This window comes from Lissotriton vulgaris, chromosome 1_1, assembly GCF_964263255.1.
Source record: "Lissotriton vulgaris chromosome 1_1, aLisVul1.2, whole genome shotgun sequence".
Taxonomy (NCBI): domain Eukaryota; kingdom Metazoa; phylum Chordata; class Amphibia; order Caudata; family Salamandridae; genus Lissotriton; species Lissotriton vulgaris.
The window spans coordinates 603,638,782-603,659,036 of NC_141685.1; the positions used below are offsets into that span (position 1 = coordinate 603,638,782).

Here is a 20,255-nt window from a genome sequence, read left to right on the forward strand (position 1 = left end):
CATACATGATCCAGCAAGCGTTTCGTTGTGCTGTTGATTTGCCCCTCACGATTAAGTAAACATAAATTTTACCAAGTGACAGCTGAAGCTGGGTCTCATGCTCTTGAAAATAATGCATGAATATGCCAGTTTCGCAGATGGAACAAAATGTTTCACAAAACACGTCTCATACGAAGGTACAGTTTCCATCACAAAGTCAACAATCAGTAAAGATAACAAAAAAAAGCATTATATTGTTTGCATAAACAATACTTACAGCATTTTCCGCTTCATCCTCAAGTACCATATCCAGTAAAACTTCAATGTATTTAATTGTCTCATCTGTATCTGGCTGCTGCTTTGAAAATAGAGTAAGAAATTATAAACTGATTAGCTTCATGGCTGACGACTTTCAAATTAAATCTCATTATTTAAACATGTTGTCATGGTCGCAAAACTCTAAATGTCATGTTTTCTTCAAGCTTAAAACTTGATAAGTTCGGTCGATTGATTCATAACATCTTTGATTTGTTTTCAACCAAAATGCTCACAATGGTTCTTTTGCTGGACTGACCTTGTTTATATTTAACTTCGTCAGCCCCTTTTCGCTTCTTGGACTAGTACATATATTTAGTTTTTTTCAATGCAATAGATGTAGATATTGTTATCACATTAAAGCCACATGTAAAAAATCTAATCTGTACCCTGAACGCTCAATCATGTCACATATCCACCATTATACCCACTACCAAAATGCGATTGAAATGGTTAAATCAAGTAGACCTAGCAACCTAGACGCCACATTAACACGCATTGGCAATGCCGACAGTCCTGGTGTTGTCCACCTGGATTTTTGCTTCGTGAGCGGTTGTTTTGTCCTGGTATAAGGAACATTTTATTTTCCATGAAGTTCATCAATCTAAAAATAAAGCATTGGCTAAAAGACCAAATTTTCTTTTTGGTTCAAAAAGCAGTGCCGTGGCAATCCCTGGCACATAAAGGAATTACTTTGAATGTCAATATGGTCCTAGTTAAAGGAAAGAATGTCGTCACTTGCGGTGAAGTTAGGAAACAGCTGAAGTGAGGGACTCACTGTCCCATGCTGTTGTTGTAGTTGGTCGAAGAAGAATGTAAATGCTACAAAAGCAGACTGATGGATGAAGACGGCTGGCTAACAGTCCCTGTAAGTAAGCATATTAACCATATAATTATAGTAACATTAAAAGGTGTTGGCTAACGCGAGACCTGAGAATCTTGTAGGTATGAACTATTGTTGATAAAAGATTCAAGCACCTATCCCACACACCATTCAATTATATGTGATGGGAACTCTGAAAACAAACGTTCATTGCACACAAAAAACAAAGGGGATGTCTAATAATTATGAACAGAGAGGACTTGAAATAGGACGCATGACGAGTATCCAGATTTTAAATCATTGATGAAATCATACATGAAAAAGGAAACCTAACTTGAAAAATGAAACCACTGAAGAATGTATGGAACTTCCGGGGTACAGTTATCACAGAACGTTTTCAACATACAGAAATTTTCACAACATGCTTTCCTTCCAGCATTTCAATGACAGGTTTGCATTTTGGCAATCAGAATTTCAATGAAAACACTGCCCTGCTACACAAAAAACTGGTCCTTTTAAAAACATTTGATTTTATATATTTTTTAGGGGGCGTAATTGTAGGACAGTTGTTCCATATCTCCCTTCCCACAATGACAAGGTTTGGGTTAAGCCACAGAAGATTTCCAATGTTATACTTTCCTACAGGGTAGAGAGAAATTTTTTGAGTACCAGAAAAATAGTTTGCAAAGATCTAACAAACTATGTAACTACTTTTCCAGGATTCCGTCAGAAGGGTTTACAATACATTCTGAAAATCCTATACTATATTAGATTAATAGAGTGCTCAACAAACTGAAGGCTCTATTATAGCCTTAGAGCCTGATGTAGCGGGGTTTACCAGACATTAAAGGCCCACTCCAACATTAAAGGCCCGAGCCAAAGGTGAGGGCCTTTAACAAGGGAGCGCACCTTTAATGGCCCGTATAGCCCGCTATGGAGGACTCTAAAGCGATTAGAACATTCCGCCCCTAGAGGGCAGAATGTTCTAATTTATAAAACAAAGGTCTCTTGGAGCCCGAGGTGATTGAAATCCCCTCGGGCTCCGCGAGGCCTTTTGTTCACAGCAACAGCTGTGAACATACATTGAAATGTTGGAGCTCGGGGCTTCTACCGGCTATTAGAAGCCTAGAGCACTCCATTGTTTTCAATGGAGCTCCCAACATTCGAATGTTCTAATAAGGGAATAACGATTAACTGTTCTCATCCTGAATTATTGAGACACTCAGACTGATAATGGTTCATATGAACTGCTACAAGACTAAAAGGATGAACAATGGGATGGGAACTCTAAATCGACTAAAAAACATAGAATGGGTTACCATAAAAAGAGATGTTCAAGGTGTCAAAAGGGTGCATTGAGACCAGTATACTATGTTGCCCTATAAATATACATTGTCATTAGGAAACCAACGTACTTTCAAAAAGGCTAATGAATGTGGATAAAGAAACAGGCATCCAACTTAAGTAAATCGGATTAATTAAGGAGTACATTTAATTCACGTATGGATATTTGAACTTGGACTAACTAGGATTCGGTCTGGTGTGTTCGGTCTATTAAGAATTATCTCCAAAAACTTAAGGCATGAACGAATGCATGAAGCATTTGTTCAGGCTAATGTTAAATATATGATGCAATCCATCTGTCCCATTTTATATACAGTAAAATGGGTGATGAAACCATACCTCTTACAGGTCTGGATATGGAGGGCTAGAAACTTTAAAAGGTCTGGAAGTTATGAGGATTCTTCTGAATTGTCAAAAAAACTAGAATACTTCACAGGATAAGCACAGTAGATTTCCTGTATGATCAGGGATACATATGAATATTACGAAGCGATTGTCCACACTTACCTGAATGTCAAGATAATTCCTCCAACATGCATCTATTCTATATTCCTCTAGCAAGTATCAATAAAATCCAATCAAAATAAATGCTGTCTCGTGCTTTTGATATGTAGTAAAATGACATTTTTAAACCACTAAACAGTATAAAAGAGTTTAAAGATTAAAATCATATTTGAATGTCTTAAATATTAATGCATAGAATTCTGCAGTAGCCAACATTAATGCACCAAACATATATAATATAGTACAACACAAACGTTTATGTGAATATATAAAACGTATTTTCAGCTATAGACGTTTACTAAGAATGAACAGTAGATTTCATTCGAACAACAAATTCTATTAAGAGGCAAGGAACATAATCTATACCAGCTAAAGTAGGCACAAAGTATTTCAGCAGTTTAGGTCTACACAGAGTGTGCCTCAGACGGAGAGCTTTTCTGCCGGGAGCAGTAAATGGCACATTATTGAATTTCCCATGTGCTGCGAAAATGTACACAGGTTGGCAATTTAAATAAATATAGCAGTTACTTATATTTTTGTGACAGTGAAAAAGTCTTTGCTCGCAATCGCCCAACTGGTGTTTATATTAGCTTACCTTTGAACAGGCAGTAGTCTTAAGTAGCTGTTCTAGGGTCCTTCTTACATTTCTGAAAGTTTCCAGCTCTTTAAACAACATATCTTTTTGTTTAGAAATCTTCAAAACATCTGATGTAGATAGATTAACGGCCTAATAAAATATAAAACCACAAATATGAAACATCTGCCATCTTCAAAATGTAATGCATTCTTTTCATTACCAATAAACGTTTCAGCTGTGAATATTCACCAACCTCGAAAAGTAAGGTGGCTTTCTTTGAGAATATTAACAAAGTGAAAAGAGTTATGTGGAAGATTGTTCTTCGGTTCTTAAACATCCAGGCCCAAATTCCGAGGGCAATGCTAAATAAGGTGTAAATAGGTACATGTGCATGAAATGAAATTACAAGTGTGGCTTGTCATATAAAGTGCCCCTGGGTTAAAAAAAAAAAGAAAAAAGTAATGTGAACCTGCTTTCAATGCTCCTGAGTCACTTTGGTGTTACAGAAGGGGGCGCAAATGCTTGCGGGTCCATTGAATAATACAAATGTCGGTGGTGCATCTCTAGCACATATAACAATCCTAAGAGAGAGTGCCTACATTTGCATGGAGACAGCACTTTACTTTTCCACCCATGCCTTCTTATGGATGCAGGGGGCAGAGACTATCAGAATATGCACCGATTGTGCACCGCAAGGAGGTGATGCACAGTCAGTGTGCCCCTGAAGTGTAGCCCTCTGGAGACAACAAAGGGGGTTATAATGGACCCCCAAGAGAGCCCCTTGCAGGCAGGGGCAGAAATTCACTGCACCCGCATGAAGGGGGATGTAAGTGCCCTCTGGTAGAAATGTATGGAGCTGCCTGAACTGTGAAAGAAGCAGCAGCTGCTTCAAGCATCCGTGCCACCTTTCACTAATGCACAGGCTACTGAGGACTGCAGACTGTGCATATAGAATGTTTCATTTCTGTTAAGTGATCATACATTATTGGTTTCTGCCAATGATTACCCTGTGAATCAGATCAGACAACAAAGCAGCTCAACTTGCCCATGATAACAGAATACAGGCTTATTGTGGAGCATGTTCCGGAATACAAGATGATTATGCAAGTTGGTAAGTCCAATTTGTTTTCTTTAATAGAGTTGCTGTAGAGTGTGTTGAGAACCTGGGTGGTTGTAGGGGTACACAGGATCAATGAGCTTAATGGCCATGCCTGGCATAAGAACAACATAGATGTCCTATTAGGAAAGGTCAGAAACTACCACGCATATCTGGATGAATTCTAATTGTGTAAGGAAATAATGGATGCTTTCCCCACAAACTTCAGTGGAATTGTCTTGAAGGAAAGACAGCATTGGAGGTAACACATTTGTCGTATCAGATGGATAAGCAAAATGTAAATGTAGAATGTGCTTTGGGAAAAAGGTGAGTCATTTATTAAAAATGCAAAGGGAGGGAAGGGTATTGGTGAATGGATATTGATCAAGGAGCCAAAACGCTTGTAAAACAGCACCGCCTGTACCTGACCTGAATAAAGCAGGGTGAAAATTGGCTATAGTCGAGCTGAATTCTCAGTCTTTGACGTATATGGTCTAGGATATAAATTAGTCATTCATCTTGTGACTAATTGCAATGCACTGTATTCATATAAAAGGTATATTTTCTGTTTTACTACTTTCAAAAGGGACCAAATATTACATTTTTGACAATTCAACTTAAACCGAAGATACATTTTTAATGATGTTTTATTAAGGTATTTCCAGCGCTAACCATTATACACAACATTGTCTAGTTTGCCTCTTCAGAAACATGGCAGTTACTAAAGCAGCACACAGCACCATGCAGGGAAGAGTACACCATGGCAGCATTTGATTTATGAAGTGTTCCATCATGGGTACACTATTAACTGTTTAATACAGAATTTATATCTTATAGATAATTGTTATGGAGCAACAACTATATTAGGGGAATTTTGTACATTCTAATATTCTGAATCTTGGATTATAATTGGAATTTAATTAACTACAGTTTGTGTTCATAGTAATCATTTATTTACTTTACAAATTCAATAGAAATTGATGGCTTACCAGCCAAATCATATAGCAAAACTTATAAACAAATATATCTATTTCTAGACTTACAGTAGGCATCTCAACAACAGCATCTTTCATTGTGTAGGATAACATTTCTGCAGCAGTGGAAGCTCTCTCAGCTTCAAGAAGTTCTGTCAACAACACGGTTGGTTTCATCACTGGTATCTCCTTGAAACCTACAAGAAAAACAGTGATAATCAAAGGTTTACTTCAAATCCCCAGAGCGGAGCCTCAAAAGTATGTAGCAGATTGGAGAGAACACATCACTAGTCGGAATTAAATTGAGTTTTCAAGAAAATATGGTGAAAAATATAAAAATAAATTAGGACTTCTATTCTCTACAACCAAATATTTAAGACACATCAAGCTAAATGTACCTAGTAGAATAGTTTCACAAAGTTCCAGTGGAAGGCTCAAGCATGTCCACAGCTCAGGTCAGGATGAGGTTTTTGGTGTGTTTTTTTGTAATTCTCTCCATGGCATTCCACGTTCTTCACAGAACTTCACATAGTTAACTGATAAAATATCCTGTATTGCAGATCACTGCCAAGGAACTACGGACTCAAACTATGACGTGTTTAAGTAACACCCAATTTTCAGAGAGATTTTTTTTTTTATGCTGTCTTTGCCAAGGGAGCCATTAGTTAAAGTTCCCAAAAGGTAAGATTGTTAGTTGCACAGTGCTACCTTTAGAGAAAACGGTTTTATCACCACAACATATTAGAGCTGTGCATACATTTCGAAACCACACAGCTACCCACATTAAAATCCTACTGAGAAGATTAAAAATCAGTTTTTAGAGTCCAGATTTTTTGCACAAAATGTACACGTTCATTTCACGGATGGACCAGATTATTGGATTATTGAGTTTACTAAAGGTCCAGTTACCCAAATGTATCTATCACTGAACAGCCCTCAAGCGTAAAGAGGTGGGTTTCAAGAGCTGTATGGAAAGAGATGTTAAAATGTACTTAAAGTCTATGGGCAAATGAGCTCCGAGAAAAAAACAGCTGCTTGAGCGAGTGCGTCAAGAATGAGGAATTTGCGAACGGCTGCTGAGGGCACAGTACAGAGAATGTGATTGGGAGAAAAACAAGAATATTTAAGTAAAGAGAACCCTTCTAACACAGGACACTGTGAACCACTAGAAAGATGAGATGAGACGTGGTCAAATTTCTTTAGGCGCAGAAGACAGATCCCAGAGTCCCTGATCACTAAAAATGTGAAGAAGATATTTTGCTATGCCCATGTGGACGTGATGTTGAATTCAACTTAGAGGAAAAGACAGCTGGGAAAACAGGAAAATGGCCTTCTAGATGGAGGTAAGGAATTGTGTTGTTGAGTCCGTATTTTAATCACCAAACTTTTAACCTGGACAGTGGACTTGACTAAACTGTGCCATTCGATCTGAGAAGTTGTTGTAGTCACTGGCAGACAGCACTACACGAGATTCAAGTGTCTATGAGAATTTTTTTTTAAAGTCTTTTGTACAAATCAGGAATATGTAATTGATGATCTTTTTTACATTATGCTGTTATTGTTTTAATTGCATTTAATTGTGTACAATGGGAATATTTTTGTTATGCATTTGCAAAGATTTTAACTAATCAAGCAAAATAAAATATTAGTATGTGTTGTTGAGTGCTGATAAGAAAGAAGCCGTGGATTTAGCCATTTTAATCTGAGACAAAGGTAAGAGTCAAACAGTATACTAAGATTAAAATAATTGGAAACCTATACAAGCCGGAGACCAAGTTGCTTTGGCCTCAAGGAAGTGGTCCAAAGGTAGGGGCAAGGGTGATAAGAGGGTTTACCCAGTGGTGGCGCTTGTAGGATGGCACCTGCAAAATCTGTTAAAGGCAGTGTGCATCACAATGGGGATGCAGACTCTCTAGATAAATCACAGCAAGGTTCCCCTCAGGATGAGGGGGTCCAGCACATTATTTTTCTTTTGCAGTGTCTTGTCAGAGATGTCCAGCCGCTACTGCTGCTTGCATTGTTCCGACAAATAAAAATGTTTAGTATACCGGTTTTCCAAGGAGTGTTAATGCTAGCTCATTAAAAGGCTGTATTTCCATTCGAGAAGCTTTCTCTGCCCTCTCCCTCTGCCAGTCACCGGCTTTTCAGACATGTTATGATAGGGGGATTGCAGTTTGCTTTTAACACTTTCACTATGGGCTCTAAATTCCAGAATTTAAATGCTGTTGTCTAAAATGCCCGAATTGGCTGGCAGTGTTATACATAACATGTAACCACTTGTCACTTGTGTTTAACCTTCAACAAAGTCATATACTCCATTTTTAAAACTGCTAGTTTTGCATTTAAAACAAAAGTAACCTCTGCTCAAATAGTACGTGAGGGTTCGCACTTTCACTCACATCATTCATTGAATCAAACATTGGCAAAATAGTTTTTTTTGTGTAATGAAAAGTTTGGTAGCAAGCTTCACGGCACAATTAAGGTACAACAAGGACAGCAGAAGCACAACCTACAACACAAATAATAATTGATGTGGCAGTAGCAGAATGAGCACCACACAATTCAATCACACATACAGAGCAGATACAACACAGAACTAACTCTAAAGAGGGAGTGAAAGGTATTAAAGAATTGTTTAACATGCTATATAAACAGACTTAAAACTACAAAACTCCTGGAAGAAAGTGGAACCTCTTATGTAATTACCATACATTCATATACTTATATAGGGTGATGAATAGTCACCTACTTAATTTTGTAGGTATGTTCCATAGCTAGCACTTTAAAGCAAGAGGGAACTATTCTTCACTGGTTCGACAGTATTCTAGTTACGGGATACCTTGTTTGGGTGAGGTCATGCCCATCCATCAACATTTATATTCTTGCTTTGTTAAACTGCCAGCTCTATTTGTGGGGAGTTTCCTTACCACAAGATTAATATAAGCGGCAGGAAATTCAAGCAACAGAAAGGCTTCTTTTTTTCGGGACTATAGGCCTCTCACATCAAATACAATGAAACAGGCCCCGTTTTATAGGGCATGTTCACCAGTGTCAGACTTCGCGGGGGGGGGGGGCGGGGGTGGGAGGGGTTGGGGTGGAGGAGGTCTGGGGTGGGCGAGGAGGGGTGGCCTGTGGGGTAAATTTCCACAGTTCCCTCTCTGTGAAGATGGCCACCTGCAATGCGCTATTGGTGAGGCTGTCAGCAAGTGCCATATGTTTCACAGAGAAGGTCACTGTATTCACAGCCCTATGATACAGGCATGGCCATCCAACCAGCCCCACTTGCAGCTGACTGGGTTTAAGTGGCGTTCACGCATAGGTCTTGAGACCACAAGCAACACACTGAATATCCAAGCATCTCGTGCTTCGGTACAAGTGCCAATATGGCAACGGTAGTGACAGTGACAACTGGATCATCATCTTATGGTTTTCCATGACCCCACCTGCGTGCCCCCCTCCTTGCATCTTGTCCGGAAAACTAGTGCTAAAGAGGCTGAGGGGAACTCTTAGTTCAGTCTGTTCCTTCTTTCCAGGTGAAAGTTCGCAGACTGCCACTTTATTTATAGCTGAGATATGAACTTTTAAATTAAAAAGGTGTCGTTTGGATTGTTTCACTTTTACACATTAGACTATATTGCTGCACTGGGTGGCCTTTATTGGAATTAGTGAACACACCACTTTTGCCCTAACGATTGCAAGGACTCCAGTACATTGTTTTGTGCCTCTTATACAAGGCTTATATTTTTAAAATGGAGCAACATTATGGTCAATTAAACCATATACAAAACAGATGTGTATTGTGGGCATCCAGAATTATTTCAAGATGCTCTGAAATGTGATGATCATGTAAAACGAGGCAGAGTGTAGAGAAGTAATAGGGTCCCACAGACTGGTCAAGCTTGAAAGCTGGGATTGAATCAAGGTTTCCTGTTTTGACATTGTGCAATTCAGATCCTGGATGGGTTTGACATTATTTTCCCATTTTTCTCTTATGCTAGTTTTATTAGTGACCCAAGATGCAATACAGTTATCCTGTGCCTCCTATACAAACTACACACTAGAGAGGTTTTTGTATAAAGAACATCTTTAACTGAATTATTTCGAGGTGCTCACTGAGTGCTGGCCATGGAAAAGGTGGTGCAATAAAGAAAACTGAACAGGGTCACAGAATTTTGTCAAACTAGGAAGCCAGGATTGAAACCGGGGCCTCAGAGTCACGGCGCACAGCTAGTTTTTGCCCTGTTCCCCACAAAATATTCTGGTTGGCCTGGGCACTGTATAGAAGTGCAATCCAAATATCCTTTGTTATTTTTAGAAGATGGGGCAGCAGCCAGGGATAAACCCCTTCTTTCTACAACAGGTACACCTTGGGAAGAAACAGAGCGTGCTTCCATCCTTCAGGGGACAACTGCAGCTACGGCAGCAGAACTAAAAGCGTTCTGCATCACAGGACAGGTCCAAATGAGGCAGCAGCAGTCCAAGAATTACTCGCTTACAGAACAAATTCAGCATGGTATCTCTCACATAAGTTTGCAAGGGCAATGGTCTTTTACACAGAGAACATTCACTGCAGAGCAGACTAGTACAAGATTTCTTCACTCACAGAACTTGTATAGTTTTGAGCCATTAACAAGCTGATCAATGTTTTTGAGCATACTAGACGCACCCTAAGTAAATATGGGCCAGAGGTAAAATGCGTTTTCAAATGTACAAAATGCAATTCGGTAACTGGTTATCAAATCGCATTTTACATTTGCGACTCAGTATTTGGAGGGGGCATGTTTAGGGCGTCTGTCTACTCTTAAAAAAAAGACACGGTCTACTCTTAAAAAAATTAAACTTCAAGGTTTCATTATTTTTTGTTAAACGCATCATGTTTTCCTATAAGAAAAACGAGCTGCATTTAAAAAAGAAAAAGCTCAGCAGGCCACCCTCCCTGTGATGGCTGTGATTCCTAATAGGTAACAAACTGCGACCTACCTCATTAGGGGCCAGATGTCAGTTTTTAGCGATCGCAAACAGGAAATTGGCCCATTTGTGATCGCTAAAAAGGGTTGTAGCATATACCAAACCTATTTTGCGAATCGGTAACCTGTAACTGACTCGCAAAATAGTTTTTGTGAGTCGCTATTAGGAAAGGGTGTGCCAAGGGCGTTCCCTTTCTAATAGCGAGTCTCAGGGAGATGTATGATTGTTTTGCCACTGCAAATGCAGTCACAAAACAATACCATGTAGCACCAGTTCCAAACTAGTGGTAAATGGTAAGCCAGTCCCAAACGTCTCCTTTGTGATTAGCAACGAAAATGTTTAAGAGCAGGCAGTGGTCCTAGGCACTGCCTGCTCTTAAAAAAATGTAACTGAAAAGTTTAGGTTTTTTTGCAGCTTGTTTTCCTTCAAGGAAAACGGGCAGCATTAAAAAAAAAAATGTAAAAATTAAAAAGCAGTCACAGACGTAGTTTGCTGACCCCAGCAGGCAACCATCCCTGCGAGTGACACCCATTCCCAATGGGTTGCAAAATGCGACCTGCCTCATGAATATTAATGAGGCAGGTCCTTTACAACCCATTTGGGAATCACAAAGTTTTGCAATTTGTGAGCCACAAATAAATGCAAATTACGAGTCGCAAACACAGAGGGCTCTAAAACGCACGAGGTAGGTTAATTTGCGAACCACAAGGAATCCCAAATGATACTCTAAAGGAGTTTCATACATTAGAAATACCAATTTCCTAATTGCGATTAAGAGAGAATCACAATTAGGAAATCAGTATTCTTAATGTTTGTACATCCAGCCCTATGTTCTAGATAGCAAAACTGGTGCCAGCCTCTTTCAAAGGTTTTTGAATGTGATCTCACCAGGCTCTGTGCAATCCTAACTTTGGTGCATACTGGTTAACCCTCCTGATTCAGGTGGGAGACTACCGATTGCAAGGCGAGTATCCTGCCTTCCGATTCCTGTCTGCAAAAACCCAAATCCTCAGCAGGCTTCTGCAGACAGGGTCTGGACTTGTGTGGCTCAGAGATTGCACTGCCAGAATCCTGCTCCTGCAGGACAGTGCGCAACATTTTTGTCATGTTCTCTCTGCCTGCTTTAGCCTTTCTCCGTGCTCCTGATAGGTAAGGGGGAAGGGAAAGACATTGGTAAATGAATTAGGTATCGCCTACGTGATCAATAATAAAAATAAATTGTTATCATTTGTAGTTTTGTGAGTAGTTGCACAATGTAAGTTACTGAAACTCAAAAATGTTGCGAGTGATTTATTGAGAAAGACAATATATGGTGCTGTTACAGGTGGTATTATACTGTTGGAATATTAGGTAAAGGGGTGGGGGGAGGTCAAAGTGAAAAAAATGTATCCAATAAGTAGGGGTGAACTGGGTGCAGCCATGGGCAGACTAGATAAACAGCAGATGAAAACAAAACAAGCACAAGCTAAATGCTGTGCAGATAAAACCTAAAAATAATATAAGACCCTGCCCCAAAAGACCCGCCCCATTCAGTCAGCAAAGCAGCCTACCCTGTGAACGAAGTGCAAGATCTCCATCTCCTTGTAACAATTAGGACATCAGCATCATAAAAGTATACACACCTAGATTGATTAGTTAATAGGTGTGGCACTTTCAGAAACATACATAATTCTCCCTTGAGGAAGCAGGGAGACACGCGATTTTTACTACTATACTAGACCAACAACTGCATGATTCACACAACCACAACCACCACCACCACCACCATCTTCTAACACGAACACAGACAACAAAACCAACCCCCGCGCCCACAGGAGTGGAGAGGATGTGACGCAGCAGTCACAGATGCGGACTAGAGAGCGAGGGATCCTGGTTCAAGTCTGGGTGGCACAACATCCATTGGTTGTATGCAAATCAATTAATCTTTCCGGGTGATAAATTGTTATATAAATATGCTGCAAGAGTAAAAAGCAAAAAGAGGCGAAACTTTATTACAAAAATAGTTCTGCCAAAAGCGTATTTTAACAGTATTTCGGCTGCGGGAAACTAATAACAGTAGCAGAGGAGAAACTGGCATTGGTAAACACAGAAAAAAATGCAGCATGTAATAGGAGGAAAAGTAAGTTGCAAGTACAGAAAATAATGAGAAGCCAGGAAAGAGAGGAGGCAGGATGCAAGTCCCTTTGAAGTTTATATTAAAAACAATAGATTTTCCACTGTGCAGGCGAAACCTGAAAACGGGCATTGCGATTTAGTCCCAGTATTAGACAATAGACCAGATTCAGACCTCAATAGAAGTCAATGAAAGAAAACATTCTTGTAGTGTTGCGTTCTAGTTGTCACGCACTATGTCATCGCGTAATGCGCGGCGGCCATTTTGATCGGCATTCGAGTGCCGATAATTGAGCACTCCGGTGTTAATCCCGGCGCTCTCTTGCAGGAAAATAATAATAAATACTTAAACACTACCCCTGCCTGGTGTGCTTTATTAGAGGTGCTTACTTCATCACAGTGGCGACGAGGCTGGGCCCTGAAAAAAAAACAAGCATTTGCAATGCAATAGGTCTCGCACTAGGAAATTTTGAGCTATTGGTATTGTAAATGACAATTTTTTTATTTCTGTGTTTGTTTTGAAAATAGCTAAATTAATAGCTTTGTCATTTACAATGCCAATAGTTCTAACTATCGCAAATGTGACACCTATAGCATTTGTAATGCAATATGTGTTGTATTTATGTGACTTAGATGTATTGCTACTATAAATAACAATGGCTTTTAATCTTTTTAAATAATGAATACTTAAATAAAAGTTATTGTAATTTAAAATGGCAATAGCTTAAACTTTTGTAAATAACTTTTGTGAAGATTGTGTTAAGTGTATTTTATTGTGACGAAAATACAAGAACAGAAGTGAAATATTAACATCTTTTTGTGACATTTGTAATAAAGTTTGAGACATTGAGAGAACATATTTGAACCAGTTGTTGTTGAATGGTTGCACAGATTGATGCTGTGGTGCCCCTGGGTGGTGGTGCTGAGTGAGGGCGATAGATAGATAGATAGATAGATAGATAGATAGATAGATAGATAGATAGACAGACAGAGACAGTGAAGGGGTAGGAGAGAGTGAGACAGAGTGGAGAGGCCAAGACAGTGAAGGGGCAGGAGAGAGTGAGACAGAAATAGAGGAAGAGTGGAGAGGCCAAGACGGTGAAGGGGCAGGAGAGAGTGAGACAGAAATATAGGAAGAGTGGAAAGGCCAAGACAGTGAAGGGGCAGGAGAGAGTGAGACAGAGTGGAGAGGCCAAGACAGTGAAGGGGCAGGAGAGAGTAAGACAAAGAGTGGAGAGGCCAAGACAGTGAAGGGGCAGGAGAGAGTGAGACAGAAATAGAGGAAGAGTGGAGAGGCCAAGACAGTGAAGGGGTAGGAGAGAGTGAGACAGAAATAGAGGAAGAGTGGAGAGGCCAAGACAGTGAAGGGGCAGGAGAGAGTGAGACAGAAATAGAGGAAGAGTGGATAGGCCAAGACAGTGAAGGGGCAGGAGAGAGTGAGACGGAAACAACGGAAGAGTGGAGAGGCCAAGACAGTGAAGGGGCAGGAGAGAGTGAGACAGAAATAGAGGAAGAGTGGAGAGGCCAAGACAGGGTGAGACAGAGTGGAGAGGCCAGGACAGTGAAGGGGTAGGAGAGAGTGAGACAGAAATTGAGAAAGAGTGGAGAGGCCAAGACAGTGAAGGGGCAGGAGAGAGTGAGACAGAAACTAAAGGTACATGGCGAATTGCGAACAAATGTGAACATTAACAATGCAAAAATACAACAAAGCAAGGCGAAGTTGTGATATGCATGGATGTAAGAACAAACTGCAGGAAGAAGCTGCCTCAGCCATGTCTGGAGGATGTAAGAAGGGGTCGACAGAAGGCCATTCCTGGCGAGGCAGCCATTGTTCAAGTGTCATCCCCTTTACATGGTCAGTAGGAGCAAGTGGGAGGAGGGAGTGGGAGAGGGGTGTGAGATAGTCAAAGCGTTTACTGTGATCAGTGGCCGCAGGCTGCCAGTGGGAGGGAAGGGGAGTCTGTTGCGAGGCGTGGGGGGCGGGGAGGGGGAGCAGGCATATGGTGGAAAAGAGAAAGAAACAAGGAAGCCTCAGGTGTTTCACTGTGAAAGTTAATAAATGTGTTCTATTATTGACAAGAAATGAGAAACGGAAAGTTAGACAAACAAGGTAAGAGACAACAAATAATTCATTCATGAGCATCAACTGGAAGGAGCATTAAAGAATGAAGCTTTTACACAGCTGTTGAATCTGGCAGGTGGGGTACAACATATATCTGGAGAAAATTACAACTCTTATGTCGAGAAAGCTTATGACTAGGGGTTCAGTTAAATAAATTGCATGGCTAGGATTGGGTCAGATTACAATGTATGTATGAGCATAAACATCTGTGCTATGCAGCGGCACAAGTGGGCAAATATCGGTATGAAACGAGCTTACCATACTAAGCGCATGAGACATGCATCTACACTCCAACGTGCACACTGGGTAAAATAGGCCTGGAATGTCAGTGTGGCATATCCTAACACCAGCACACACATTGTGAAAGAGGAGACGTATTATCTTTGCACTGGTGAAAGTACATTGTATAGAGTGTTGGATGCGGTCTATTGTGTGCTGTTCAAGGTGCCCTCCAATACGTTACTGACATGGCTATTTAACTTCTGAAGACATGGAAATGAAGAAATTTCAACGCGGTGCAGAAAATGTTGATAACTGCGCAGTATTCGCTGTCATACTAGCAGGCCCAGCTCAATTCTTGTGTTTAGCCATGTACAATTTACGGTACAATCTTCAGTAAGTTCTATGAGCCCCACCAGATGTTTTAATGCAGGCTAATCCTCCTCCTCCTAGTGATTTCCCCACTGGCTTCTAGTGAGATACTCAGGACTCTCGCAGCACACAAAAGAAACTAGGTGTGGTGTGAGGCCCTGTGAGTGTTTCCGTATTTGTGGTAAGCTTTTAAAAAAAAAAAAATTTAAAGTGCAGCTTTAGTACTTCAAAACCAGTTATAAAGCATAAAATGTAAATAAATTAAATATACTCAATGAGCTAGTGGCGCATGGATGTAGGAACGGTCCTCTTCTGTGCCTGTATGCCCAATAGTGCTAATGGAAGCAACCTCGGGGTACAATTCCCAGAGAGGAAAGGTCGACTTACAAGTTGATAGGAAAGTGTAAATAGTCACAGCATGTGGCTGAAAGTCAGTCCGGAATGGTTAGCTTTTAGCTGCTAATTCCTGTTGTCTAAGAGATGGCGAGAAAGATAAGCATGAAAGGCCTGCGTTGGAGCTAGTGAAAGAAAATTGCTTCAGGGCATGTATATGTCCTGTCTGCAAGTTGAAACTGATGGCGACCCCGATAGGAATAAAAGTTCTTCCCACGCACAGACGTTTTGCATAAAATGGTATTATATTGTAACGTCTGTGATTTGGAGGGAAACATGTATAGGGAAACATGTATAGGGAACATGTAATATTATAAGGACATTGATTCTAATACATTGTAGAACAAGATAGCCCGTTCAATAGTTGTTCCAAAAAGCACCATTGATGGGTAATCTACACCCTAAAGTACGCAGGGTTGTCACGCTCACTTCTTGGCACTTGAGAACTTTGAAGTGCCAGGTCGCTATAGCAAGCGGTCAGGAGCCATGGTGCAATGAAGTGTTTGGATTGTGGCAAGCTGCGTGTAGGACAGTTTAAAGTGCAGGTCTGGGGAACTATACATCAACGACAAAACTGAACTTAAAGCGCTGGATAGTGGGTCAAATGGCTACTGTATCCTGCTTTACGCACCACATCCAGAGATCTGAAAGGCAAAAGCAGGGGCATGCACGGTGCCCCGTTTTAGGTGTTGGCACTTGTGGCACATTATAACATGATCACAAAGCAATGGCTAAAGGGGGCTGACCGTAAGTAGGGAGCTCAAGGGGCTGGGCCAGAAGCCCACTGTATGTTAAAACAAATCAAATCTTGGCTGCATTAGTATATTAAAGCAAGACCGACCAGCTTTGGCGTGCGGGCAGAATCAGACACTGACACACAATCACACGTCAGAGAGACACAGACCGACACATACTCAGATTCAGAAAAGGGGGTGGTGATTAACAGAGTGTCTGAACTAAGCAGACCGCTCTTACCCAGTCCAAAGATCAGGGCTTGATCCATCACCGTTTTTTAGCTCACTGCACCATACCAGCTCAGAACCTGGCTACATGCAAATTAGTCTGACCCTGGCCCAGTGCATCATGGGAACAGGGCAGACCAAAGTACCAAGCCAATTCTTATACTGGGAAGGAAACAAGCTTCCGGGCCAGGGACAGACTGATTTGCATATAGCCAGGTTCTGAGCTGGGATGGTGCAGTGAGATAAATAACGGTGATGGATCAAGCCCTGATCTTTGGACTGGGTAAGAGTGGTCTGCTTAATTCAGACACTCTGTTCATCACCACCCCCTTTTCTGAATTGATTTTGGCCACTATAGGTGTGGCAGGGTATACTCAGACATGAGTCCCTTTCTCACTGCACCATCAGGATTCAAGCAAGCCGGGCCGAAGACGGCTGAAATGCCAGAAACCGGTCCCCGGTAGCTTGTCTCCTTTCTGGTGAAGAATTGGCTTGGTAGTTTAGTCTGCCCTGTTCCCATGATGCACTGGGCCAGGGACAAACTGATTTGCATATAGCCAGGTTCTGAGCTGGGATGGTGCAGTGAGATAAATAACGGTGATGGATCAAGCCCTGATCTTTGGACTGGGTAAGAGTGGTCTGCTTAATTCAGACACTCTGTTCATCACCACCCCCTTTTCTGAATCGACACATACTCAGAGGCACACACACTGACATCCCCTTCCACGACAACAGTCTTGCAGAGCAGCAGACCTTGATGAATGAGATCTCATTAAGGTGATGTCAGTGCACAGTAAATAAACACGGCCCGGATGTCAGGTGGGACGATTGTTGTTAAACTGCTGGTAACTTGCGCATTTGACCCCAGTAGCAGCAGATTGCAAAGGAGTTGACTCACTGCGCAGCAGCTTTCAGAGTGCTGGAAAGATCAACGGCAGAGTCCAGAAATAAATTACGAGGCTATTGTTCAGAGCGATGGTTTTAATAAAAGTACAGCGTCCTCGAGAGAAGAGATATCACATGCCAGCATTACAGACAGCAACAGTTTGGCTGAAGGAGAGTCAGAGAGTAGGGGCGCATTGGAGCGTGCTAGAAAGGGCGTGCAGTTGAGAGTGTACAGGGGTTGGATCAGAGTGCACGATAGACTGCAGTGATGAGCGTTCTTAAGAAACTGCACCAGAGCTAGTACAAGAGGGTGCACAACAAACGAGTCTAACAGGGGCAGAAGGGCACAAAAAACGAGTCTAACAGGGGCAGAAAGGCACAACAAGCTTAAAGCAAAAAAAAAAAATGGAGAAAGTGAAATGCAAGCAAAGAGAAAACAAACTCTTGGCATTGCTGTGGGGAGGGGGAAGGAGAAATGCGAGTCACGGCCGCCAGACTGTGAAGCAGTGGGCGCGGAGGCAGGAGCAAGCAAATGGTAAGGGGAGCCTTTGAAGAGCAAGGCAGGGGGATAGAAGCGCGTTCACGAGCATGTGCACTTCTACAAATCCTCAGCTTTCTGGTTTGACTGCAATAGCTCTCTCTACAAGCCCTAAAAAGGAGACACCAGGATCCACCAGACAAAGAAAAAGTAGAAGACACCACGAGGAGCAGAGACTCCAGGGGCAGTACATGCAGCAAGAGAGCGTGGCAGAGGAAGTCAATTATACAGGCAAGCACCCACTGAAGAGCCGACTAGAGCTCTAGAGCCCTGGCAAAACAAGCGCAGCACAGAGAGGAGGGTGCCTTGGAGCCCGAGCCGGGCCGAACGCACAGCAGGAGTGCTAGCACGCCAGGCAGTCCCAGGGGAGAAGAAGCAGCGCCAGAAAGACACGCCAAAATGTGTGCGCAAGCGTCCTCACTCACGACCCCTATTCCATTCCTACCCAAACCTGGCGAACCCTTGATGAAGTGGGAGGATTGGAGGGAAAACTTCATGAACTATTTAGAAGCCCTAGAAGATGCGGATAAGCCTTTCTCAGCAAAAGGAGGAAGAGAATGTTGCTACACAACTTAGGCCCGGAAGGGATCAGGGACTTCCAGAATTTAGTCCCCAGTCCGAGACAAGCTGTGGACGACGACGTATTTCGGCACGCGATAGAAGATTTAAACAATCACTATAGACCAGTAGTGTGCACGTCTATAGACAGATACAATTTCCAAAGGAAACAAGCCACTGGTGAATCTATAGACGACTAAGTAGCAGCATTAAGGAAACTAGCGATCACGTGCAAATTTGGCGCCCTGCATGATGAGTTTATAAAAGACCAAATAGTCATGCACACGACAAACACTGCGATACAAGACAAACTATGAGTGAACGGAGACGCTACCCTGAAGGAAGTCATTGCCATGGTGAAAAAGGTAGAACTTTCCAAACGATTGGCCGATACAGCGAAAAGAGAGTCCACCTCGAGCCCCATGATCAATAAAGTTGACGAGGCAGAACCGCCGGAGAGAGGCAAGTCTGTGGCAGCGGAAGGGAAGGCGCAAAACAAATGGATTACAAGGCCCACACAGAAAAAGAGACCGAACAAAGAAGGCACAAACACATGCTACAGATGCGGAAGCCCGTCCCACGCAGCGTACGACAAACGCTGCCCTGCGTTCCGAGCGAAATGCATGTATCGCGGAATCGTAGGACATTTTGAAAAAGTGTGTTGCCGCAAGATGAAGAGATCAACGGTGAAATATGTGAAGCAAGACCCAGGAGATGAAGTCGAAGGAGGACCGGACAAAGAGGACAATGTACTGTGCGTCGAAGAACAGGTGCTAGGCATCGACTGCAGACTCTCCAAGAAACCACAATGTGACATGGTTATAGGAGGGGTACCGATCAAGATGGTAGCAGATTCGGGCTCCCCGTACACCATCGTACAAAGAACTGTGTGGAGCGGAAGCTTCAAACCCAGCCTGGGATCGCACCTGGAACCCCCAGACATACGGCCAGTTACGTTCACAGGAGAACCCATTCCATTGCTTGGATATCGAGTCCTGAAGTTCGAGTTCAAAGATCGCAGTGCAGAGTGCAAGCTATGTGTGGCAGAAAAGGGTCCGTCTGTCCTGGGGTGGATGGATCAAGGCGACTTGGGCATGAAATTGAACCCAGGAGGGGACACGCAAGTATTGATGACTAGCACAGAGCATCAACAGAACTTCAAAAGGATGAAAAGAGAGTCCCCCACAGTGTTCGGAGGAACGGTGGGTAAATTGACGAAATTCATGCATAGAATAAACCTCAAAGAGAACGCCACGTCGGTTTCCCACAAAGTAAGGAATATACCCATAGCGGTTAAGGATGCGGTACAACAAGTGTTGCAGAGACTGGAAGACAACGGGATCATTGAACCAATAAACTGTTTAGAGTGGCTGGCTCCGTTGGTGGTGGCGATGAAACCCAATGGTAAGGTCCGTCTATGTGTGGACTTACGTGAACTGAACAAGAGCATTTTAGTAGAGAAATTTCCGTTACCACGGATAGAAGAATTGCTGGCAAAAACAAAAGGGATAAAG

General features: G+C 42.0%; 1 protein-coding gene across 7 annotated transcripts in view; it reads right to left on the minus strand.

Annotated features, from left to right (window-relative positions):
* ODF2L (outer dense fiber of sperm tails 2 like) overlaps positions 1-20,255 on the minus strand; it is a 319,588-nt gene that overhangs the window by 240,882 nt on the left and 58,451 nt on the right. For 4 of the 7 annotated variants that reach the window (XM_086954105.1, XM_086954102.1, XM_086954098.1 and 1 more), the window contains exons 2-4: positions 5,682-5,809; positions 3,561-3,692; positions 257-337 (exon numbers count right to left, since the gene is read on the minus strand). In XM_086954105.1, coding sequence (XP_086810231.1) covers positions 257-337; positions 3,561-3,692; positions 5,682-5,789 — 321 coding nt within the window. In that variant the 5' untranslated portion in view covers positions 5,790-5,809. The remainder of the gene's footprint in view (positions 1-256; positions 338-3,560; positions 3,693-5,681; positions 5,810-20,255) is intronic. The other 3 variants (XM_086954112.1, XM_086954108.1, XM_086954099.1) reach the window with 1 other exon arrangement.